General features: G+C 41.8%; 1 protein-coding gene across 1 annotated transcript in view; it reads left to right on the top strand.

Annotated features, from left to right (window-relative positions):
* LSM11 (LSM11, U7 small nuclear RNA associated) overlaps nt 1–7,987 on the top strand; it is an 8,619-nt gene extending 632 nt beyond the window's left edge. Inside the window, exons 2-4 of the mRNA XM_027682808.1 lie at nt 2,996–3,154; nt 3,897–3,980; nt 5,500–7,987. Of these exons, the coding sequence (XP_027538609.1) occupies nt 2,996–3,154; nt 3,897–3,980; nt 5,500–5,898 (642 nt within the window). The 3' untranslated portion in view covers nt 5,899–7,987. The remainder of the gene's footprint in view (nt 1–2,995; nt 3,155–3,896; nt 3,981–5,499) is intronic.
* Nucleotides 7,988–8,855: the final 868 nt, after the last annotated feature.

Raw genomic sequence — 8,855 nt, 5'->3', positions numbered from 1 at the left:
GGGAAGTTGTGGCTGTCCCATCCCTGGAGACGTTCAAGGCCAGGTTGGACGGGACTCTTGAGCAACCTGGTCTAGTGGAAGGTGTCCCTGCCCACAGCAGAGGAGTTGGAACGAGATGATCTTCAGGGTTCCTTTCCATCCCAAACCACTCTGTGATTCTATGAAATGGTGTGCAGGAATGAGGAACAGCATTTCACAGAGCTGCTCACGCAGCTGTCTGACTTTGTGTGGTGATGTCTGTTATTTGGTTAGTGACATACATCCGCTTGGTTTTAAGGGGAAAAGGGATGAGAAACTGCTGGACTTTCAAAAGTACTATTTTAGACCAGGAATCAGATTTGACTCTGTGCAGCTTATAGTTAAATCATAACCACAGAGTGAGTCTGTAACACACTGCTGTTACTTGGTTACTAACCATACATCCTGTGGGCATAAATACAGCACTGACATTTCTGTTAACATGATGGCAGAACAGTGGATTGAGGTGGGAGGCAGCTCTGATGTTGCTAAATTCATCAGTTGTGATGATGATACAAGTTTCTTGGTGTAAATGTATGTGTGCAGTTTTGGTAATATCCCCTAAACATTAAGGGGTTCCACTTCTGCACCTACACCGAGGATCAAATGGCATTGCTATCAAATGAGATGTAACTTTAGTGCTCTTAATTAGAAATACAGGGGATTTTTTTGAATCAGTATCTCTTCACCGCCATCACCTTAATGTTCTTTACATAAAAAGACAAAGCCCAAAATGTTCAATTCTACCCAAAGCAGAACCTTTTTCTTGCTTAGACACGAAAACACAATGTATTCATTGCTATATGTTATTAATCCTGGCACTTAAGCACATCAGGATGATGCACAGGCAGATTTAGCTGCGTGCAGAGCCTGGTCATTAGAGCCCCTGGTGCTTGCAGAAGAGGTGTGTTCCAAAAATAAATTCCTTGCGTTGGAAGGACAAATATGCATTGCATATTTTTTCTGAGATGTCAGGTTGTTTAGAAGGTTTTGGATGATGTGTTCTGCCCTTTTGATCAGGTGAAGCTGGAGCTTTGCCATGGAGAAGCCAGAATCTTACACAGCAAGGAAAAGTGGGCAGTCTAGATTTGGTAGTGCTGTATAGTGTTTTCCAGGGTCCTAACAGGCAGAGGCATAGTTGGAAATAAGGATTGTATTTGGATTTTTATAAAAAGGTGTAGATATAATTTATATGTAAAGGGAATATTGGAATTTAAAATTTAAAAAAAAATCTAGATTTTAAATTACTATACAAATTCTCAGGGTTAGTTAGAAAAAGTGCTGTTAACTGATTAAAAGCATCAGTCTAATGTTGTGGTGGTGTCATCTCTGGTTCCCAGGGTGGATATGTGAATTCAGAACATAAGTTTATCATCAGTTCAGCTGAAGGAGGCACAGAGACTCACAGAAAGACCCTCATAAGCAAAGCTGGGAGGTACTGAGATAGCTTATGCTCTGTGTGAAACCAATTTCCTCCAGTTATCCTGCTGGAGGGGGCTGGCAAGAGGACAATGGATCTCAAAAAATAAACGTGATTAGATTAATTCAGAAGAAACTGCTTTAGATTTCCCTGCTGTGGCTGTGAATTACCCTGCAGCCCAGTCCTGCAGATCAGCTGTCATACAGTAACTTTACACTCACAGGAAGCATTTTCCACTGTGCAAATCAAACCTTGAATACATAGTCCCTAAAGCACAAGGTGAGAGATCATCTCTGACTCACATATTTTATTAATATGAAGAACTGTGCGAGATTTTAGACCAAGTCTTTTCCCTGACTCTCAGTAGGAATTTTACAGCAACCCTGAGGCTGTGTTTGCACAGGCACATGGGTACCTGTGATTTATCACTGTGATGGCTTCATCCTGGCGTGGGTGGAAGTTGTAAAGTAAATAAGATTTACCCTCTAGATAACTTACAGTTGCAAAGATTTCTAGTGTGCAGATGAGACTTGTGTGTGCCAAGTAAGGCTTGTGTTGTACTGAATTCCTTCAGTTTTGCCCTGGCTAAAAGCATTATTGTCCTGTGGTTTAACATGGTTTCATTGCTGGCTGCTGCTTAGAGTCGTTGTATTCCTCTGCCAAAGATTTGTATGTCTTTGAAGGATGTTCAGTTGGCTGCTGAAATTTGAAGTGAAACAACACATTTTCATCAATTTAAAGTGGTCTGGTTTAGTTTGTTGAAGGATTTTGAGTCATTGTTTCAGAAATCTCCTCATAAAGGAAAGGAACACATCTGATACAATCCTTTATTCACAGATCATAATTAATCCAGGATAGCCTTAACAAGGCATTTGTCTTTTCTGGGAAACTAACTCTGCCCCCATGAGCTTTCTGTTCCCTCTGAACCACTTTTATTTACAATTAGCATTACTTAGCATGAATTTGAAATGTGGCAAAAAGATTTTCAGCTAAGGCTGACTTGACTGTGGGTTATGTAAAGCAAAACCTTCGTGTTTTATGAAATCTTGGCTGTCCCCACCGTAAGAAGAGTTTTGGTGGTCTGGTAATTGCAACCACAGTGTGTTACAGTGCTCTGGGGCTTCTCATTCCTTTTGCTGTGAAGACAAGTGTCATGCCAAGATGTGCCATATTTTACATAGAGTAGATTTCTACATTAATTTTTTCTCTCTCTCTCTCTCTATATATATATATGTAGTTACAAGATAATGTAGTGATAGAACAAGGGAGAATGGCATAAAACTGGAAGACTGTAGGGTTAAATTAGATATTAGTAAGAAATTCTTTACTGGAGAGTGGTGAGGCCCTGGCACAGGTTGCCCAGAGAAGCTGTGGCAGCCCCATCCCTGGGAGTGTTCAAGGCCAGGTTGGATGGAGCTCTGAGCAACCTGGTCTAGTGGAAGGTGTCCCTGCCCACAACAGGAGAGTTGAAACTGGATGATCTTTAAGGTCCCTTCCAACTCAAACCATTCTATGATTCTATTCTATGATTCTTTATATTTTTTTGAAGACTGGTGACGTTCTCTTTCTGTTTTAGTCCATGAAGGCAGCCCGCTGGGGGAACTTCATCGCTGTGTCCGAGATGGTGTCAAAATCAATGTTCACATCCGCACTTTCAAAGGGCTTCGTGGAGTCTGCACAGGGTTTCTGGTTGCATTTGACAAATTCTGGAATATGGTAATTATTGTTCCGGCTCTTGATTTATAACTGTTATATTGAAAACTTGAAATTTGCAGCAGGTTTAAGCAGACGACATTCCGAGAGGATTGATGTGGTATTGTGGTGCAAAAACTAATTTGCTCTGGCACCGAGTGCTGGGTTTCAGATGTAAGTGGTGCTTGGTGTTGGGCTGGTCCATCTGGGAGGTGCCCAACCATTTTAGAGAGGGTTTAGATGAGAGAGAAGCTTTGAAGAGTTCCCAGCATCTCCAAAGAATTCACGATTGTGGAATATAAGGAATATCAGAAGTTTCCAAAGGTTTCTCTGCAAAACCCAATCTTTATGTAGTGATTGTTGCTTCATTGTTTTCTTTCACTAACATCACTGGACTGTCAGTGACAAAAGCTTTTCCCTGTGCTCTACCCCATGAACATCTTAAAGACAGTGGATGGAAAAGCAGCAATTAAATATTTGTGAGCCTGGAGCTGTGAGAAGTTTGGAAATGGGGAGGTGGGAAGGATTTTGCAGGCAAGGCTCAGAAAGGTTTTGCAAGTAATGCAGAATGGATGCAACCCTTTGCTGCTGCTTTTATACCTCAGTACAACTTAGATGATTAACAAACCAGCTCCAAAGCACAGTTTGTTCTTTGGAGAGATGGATTTTCTCTCAGATAGAACATAATTTCATTATGCTTTGACGCAGAGCTGGTCCAAAGCTGCTTAATGTCTTCTTTTAATTTTGACCTTTTCTCTTCTTCCAGGCCCTGACAGACGTGGATGAGACTTACAGGAAACCAGTAATGGGCAAAGCTTTCTATGCAGAACCTCAGCTCACACTGACCCGAGTAGGTGACCATCTCCAGTTTTCTTTTTTTAATTAGTGTCTCCTTTTTCAAAGTAGTGAAAGGGGAGCATTGATTGGAAAACTGTATTTACATTTGAAATATTTTACCTCCCTTTATTACAGATGACTATAAAATGACTTGAACTGAGGGGAAAAAAATAACCCAAAATGTTTTCTGACCTTTTTGAAAGTACTTTGTCCGTAGTTCACTGTTACTAAAGTTCCACTTTAGGGTCCCGGTTATTCAGAACACAGTTGCCGCCACTGCTTAGTTCAATATGCTGAGCTTCTAGAAGCTCACTCTCTGGTTTTTGATTTATTTGTTCTGTGTGCTTTTTGCACCTGTGACTGATCAGGTCCATGTTTGTCCTGCCAGGGAATGTGGCAGAGCATCCCTCTGGTACAGCTGTTCATGGAGCCACAGTCTGTGTCTGCAGCCAGTGACACAACACGGCTGTTTGGTCACTTGAGCTTCTGGCCTGGGTACTGTGGAGCCCAAGATTCTTGCTCCAAAGCAAGACACACTCTACGATCCAGCTGCAAAGAGAGTTGTTTACCAAGTTGAGAACTGAAGGGATGATAAATGAACTTCTGAACAATGAAGGGGAAAAAAAAGTGACAGGGCTGTGCCCGTTGTATGGCAACAGCTCTGGACCTTTTTGTACATCAGAGAAGCATCACAAAAACATTTAAACAGTTTCATTGTGAGGAGTTTGCTTTCAAATTCCTGCCATTTAAATCCGTTTTCTGACAGATCCCACCCTTCCTTTTTTAAAGATTAGTTAAAAATAATCCAGTTGTCATTGTTCTTTAGCCCACTCTCACAGGGATTGGTTTTCCATCCTGTTGCTGGGATGAGACAGGCTAACCAAGAATCCTTCTCATTTGTCAGTGTTTCATAAAAGCTTGCCTGCTGCCAGAGTAAAAGCAGTTTCTTTCCCAGTTTCAGCACCATGTATTCTTAGATTAATGAGTTCATGCAGTGCTTTGGATCTGCTGCTGTACCTTGTATTATTTTTCTGTTGTTTGTGGTCTGCTCACCTCCCAGAATACCCACACGGCAACTTTTAGTTTGCTTTGGGGAACACAAAAGGTCCCTCATTTTTTCAGTGTGCACCCTTTGCTAATGGAGACCCCTTATTTTAGGCAGTAATGACACAAGGATGTCTCTAACACTGACAATATTACAAGAGCACTGGGAAAATGAGCTCATGGAGAACCTTGGTGTCTCTCTGTTGCTCTTGACCAAAGTTAAATGCTACCACACAGCAGAGTTGCTCCCCAAATTAAATTCCTTGGTGCTTACATAAAGACACTCATGACTGTGCAAGAGATCCATTCACCTTGTGTCACTGTTTGACTTGGGTAAGAAAACATTGTCTTTATTGGTGGTGAAGATTCTTCACTGGTTGTGTCTTGTGAGCTCTGATTTGGGATCATACACACAAATAACCACGTGTGGAACAAGCAGCCTCTCTTGTTTTATGAATGTGGTCATAGACACAAATGTCCTTTTACAGCTGTTTGACAGACTCAAACTTCAGGAGTCCTCGGGGAAGAAGGGAGCTGACTCAAAGACTGTCTCAGAGGAGCTGGCCCTGACAAGTGACTCTCAGACACTGGGATCAAAAGTTGGATCAGGACGAGGGAGAGCAGAAGAGGAGCGTGAAAGACAGAAACACTCGGGCAGAGCTGGAGAAAAGAAGACACCAGGTGACAGTTTGGTTGCCAGAGGTGAAGTTGATGTGGGCAGCAGGACTGCCCACACAGAGGGTGCCAGTGCTGGTGGCACCCGTGCACGGAGCCAGTCACGGAGGAAAAGGCGGCCCAAAGTGGATTATCAACAGGTGTTCACACGTCACATAAACCAGATTTTTATTCGAGGAGAGAATGTCTTGCTTGTCCATTTAGCACATTGACCTGGCTGAGCTTTGGTCAGCGTATTTATTTGATAGCATGACTTGCTGCTGCAGCTCCCATTGCTATTTAAAGTTGTCGTTGAGTTTGATGGTACCATGGCTGGTTTCCCATTGCCATACCAAGGTAGGGGAAATAATTGTAAGTAGAGCATCCTGAGCTTGATGCCAGAGCAGCTTACTTAGATCCCTGTTGGGGGTTTCAGGACAAGGTCAGCAATGGAGTTGTTTCTGTGATATGAGGGAGGTAAGCACAGATCCCACTGCTCCTTAAAAAGAAGCTAAATGGAGAGGGTTGGAAGAGAATTTTGGTGTAATCTGTTATAGGAGCTACTTGTGGCACACATTTAAGGAGCTTAAGATAAGATCTCCACCTGCAATGAATCAGAAATGCTCTTTTGCATGTTCTGAGAAATCTCAAGAGGAGATTGCTAATGAAACCAACAGTTTATCTGCTGCTGTTACATGGGTGTCCTCTTTTCCAGACATAATTCTGACAGTCATTTTGAAACAGTTTGTAAAAAGGTGGAGTGACATACTACTGATGGCTATTGCCCAGTGTGATAGAAAACCTCTTAATTGAAAACTGCTCATCTAATGTGAGTGATGACAGGACTGTAATTTGTTTTCCATATCAAAGCTTAGGCTTCTCTTTGTAGTGCTGTGCTTTGGCCCTGTGTCACCAGCAAGCAGGTGATGTAGCTGATCCAGGGGCCTCCATATTTGGGGTTTATCTGTGAATGCTGTGGATGCAGATGGAAAATTGTACTGTTACATTTCATCCATATACTGCTTAGTGTTATAGTGAAGCTGGCAAAGGTGTAGGGTTTTTCTCAGATGTGTTTGTGCTGAGCACACTTGTACTGTATCTAAGAGCCTTTCAAGCTCTCTATTGAAACTAGAGGTGCTGTGTCTCCAGCAATTCCCATGGAGCAGAAATCTTCATGGGTCTTTCCTATCCATGTGAATGATGCATCATCTAATTCCAGTTGAACTGAGCTTCAGAGGTGTGGCTGAAAATGTTTTGCAGTATAAAAGTCAAACTCAACTCATCAGTGTTTTATTTTAACAAGACTATTAAAGCCAAGGTTCTGCAGGTATAAACTGATTTCCAAGAGAGTCATGTGGAGAAGTTTCAGGGTAAGTGAAGCTGTTACATGATCTAGTCTGTTCACTTCGTTGTCCAAGGACACTAGAATTCATGCTGCTATTCCTGTATTCATCTCAACTGCCTTGTGCTTTGCAGCAGCTCCGTGTGTTTAGGATGAAGTTGGGAAATTGCTTTATATCAGGTCTTGTATTGCGTATAGGGGTCATTAAGTTCTCAAATTGAGTGACTCTTCTGTGGGTGACGTAGATGTCTGCTCCTGCAAATGCAGCATTCTGCTTGCTTGTCTTTAGGGGGATGTCTGGTGTTTGGGTGAATCACAGAAATCATTTAGCAGGAGTTCCTGGACACACAAAGCAGCTGGTTTTGCCTCTGGGGGAGCCTGAAGCTTCTGTCAACATTTCACGTGACAGGGGGCTTGGACAGCTGATGAGCTGAGCCAGTGAGCTGCAAACCCTAGTTCAGCCTGGGACAGAAGTGCTTCAGAATAAAAAGTACTGTTCAGGCAAAACAGTTTCATCAAGAGCAAAAAAGAAAAGAAAAAAGTGAAATACTATCTACAGCTTCTTATTATATATTGCTTTATTGTAATCCCTTCCCACTATGAACTGAGACCAGGCACTGAAAAGATTCTTCTCTTAGAGGCTCTTGTTTCCTCTCTTGTGCTGTTCTTGTTTGTGTTCCTGTGCTCTGCAGTTTCCCCTTTTTTTCTTCCCCCTTTCTCCTGTCAGTACTTTGTCTCTTCAGGATGTTCTAAACTCTGGTTTATGAAGACTGTTCTTGTATTCATCCCTAGTTGTTCTGGCTTTCTGAACCATTCTTGGTTGGCTTTCTGTGTGGTTCCCAACTAACCAGAACCCTCACAAATTACCAGAAACATGTGAAGCTAGAAACAAGGTGCTTATTTCTGCTCCTGGCTTCCCAGCAGCTTTTATTGCAAGTGCATATTTTCTTCGTTCTGTTTTTGATTGTGGGGTTTTTATTTCAGCTGCTTAGGATGACTCCTCTCTGCCTTTTCCATTCATGCCAAAGGCTACTGGTTTTGACCTCTCCTCTTTCCTTCATATTTGCCCAAAGGATGTCAGATTACCCTCAGGCCTGTGTACTACAACATCTAATTGAATTCTTGCTTTTCTTTACCTCATATTCTTAATTCTGTTTGTCTGCTTTGTATTGCCTTGTGAATTAAACAAGGTACAAGTGCCGTGAATGTTCTTGTGGCTGTCCTGCCCTCCTTCCTTGTCAATTGACACTTCCCCAAGTTCTCAGTTGCTACTGGAAGTCTCAGTGTTTCCTTTGATTAGAAGTTTTTCTCTGAAACCTTGCAGGTGTTTGTTGCTTCACATCTACAAGTTTCTTTGTTTACATTTTATGAAAAATACTGGTGCTTAGACTTGCGTTTGTGCCTTGATTTTTGTATCATCCCTAACCTGTTCTTCCAGAATCATCACCTTGGTCAGCAAACCTGGTTAAAAACTATAGTTTGTCTACTTTTTTTGCACTACCTCATTACTAAAATGTTCCTCCTCTTATCTGTGAAGTTGGTTAAAATTCTCTCTTCCAATTTAGATTTTATGGTTTACTTGTTGGTTCTTTGTTTGTTTCCTACTTTCCTGTCCACCTTTCTCCTTATTTCCAAGCTGCTTCCTAAATACAGCTGCCTCTTCTACAACTTCAGATCTTCCAAAATGTCTTCCTTTTCCCACTTTTTCTGGCATCAAAGCGCATTATTAAAATGCTGTTTTATGGATTTTGTCTCTTTCAAGCATCATGATTGTGATTAAGCAAGTGATCCTGTATGTGTGTTGTCACTTGCATGTTTAAAACTTCAGATAATGTTGCTCTTTAAATA

Source organism: Neopelma chrysocephalum, unplaced genomic scaffold (assembly GCF_003984885.1).
Source record: "Neopelma chrysocephalum unplaced genomic scaffold, ASM398488v2 Primary Assembly neopelma1_63, whole genome shotgun sequence".
Classification (NCBI taxonomy): Eukaryota; Metazoa; Chordata; class Aves; order Passeriformes; family Pipridae; genus Neopelma; species Neopelma chrysocephalum.
The sequence above is the reverse complement of the archived record's forward strand: the minus strand, read 5'-3'. Positions and strand labels throughout refer to the sequence as shown.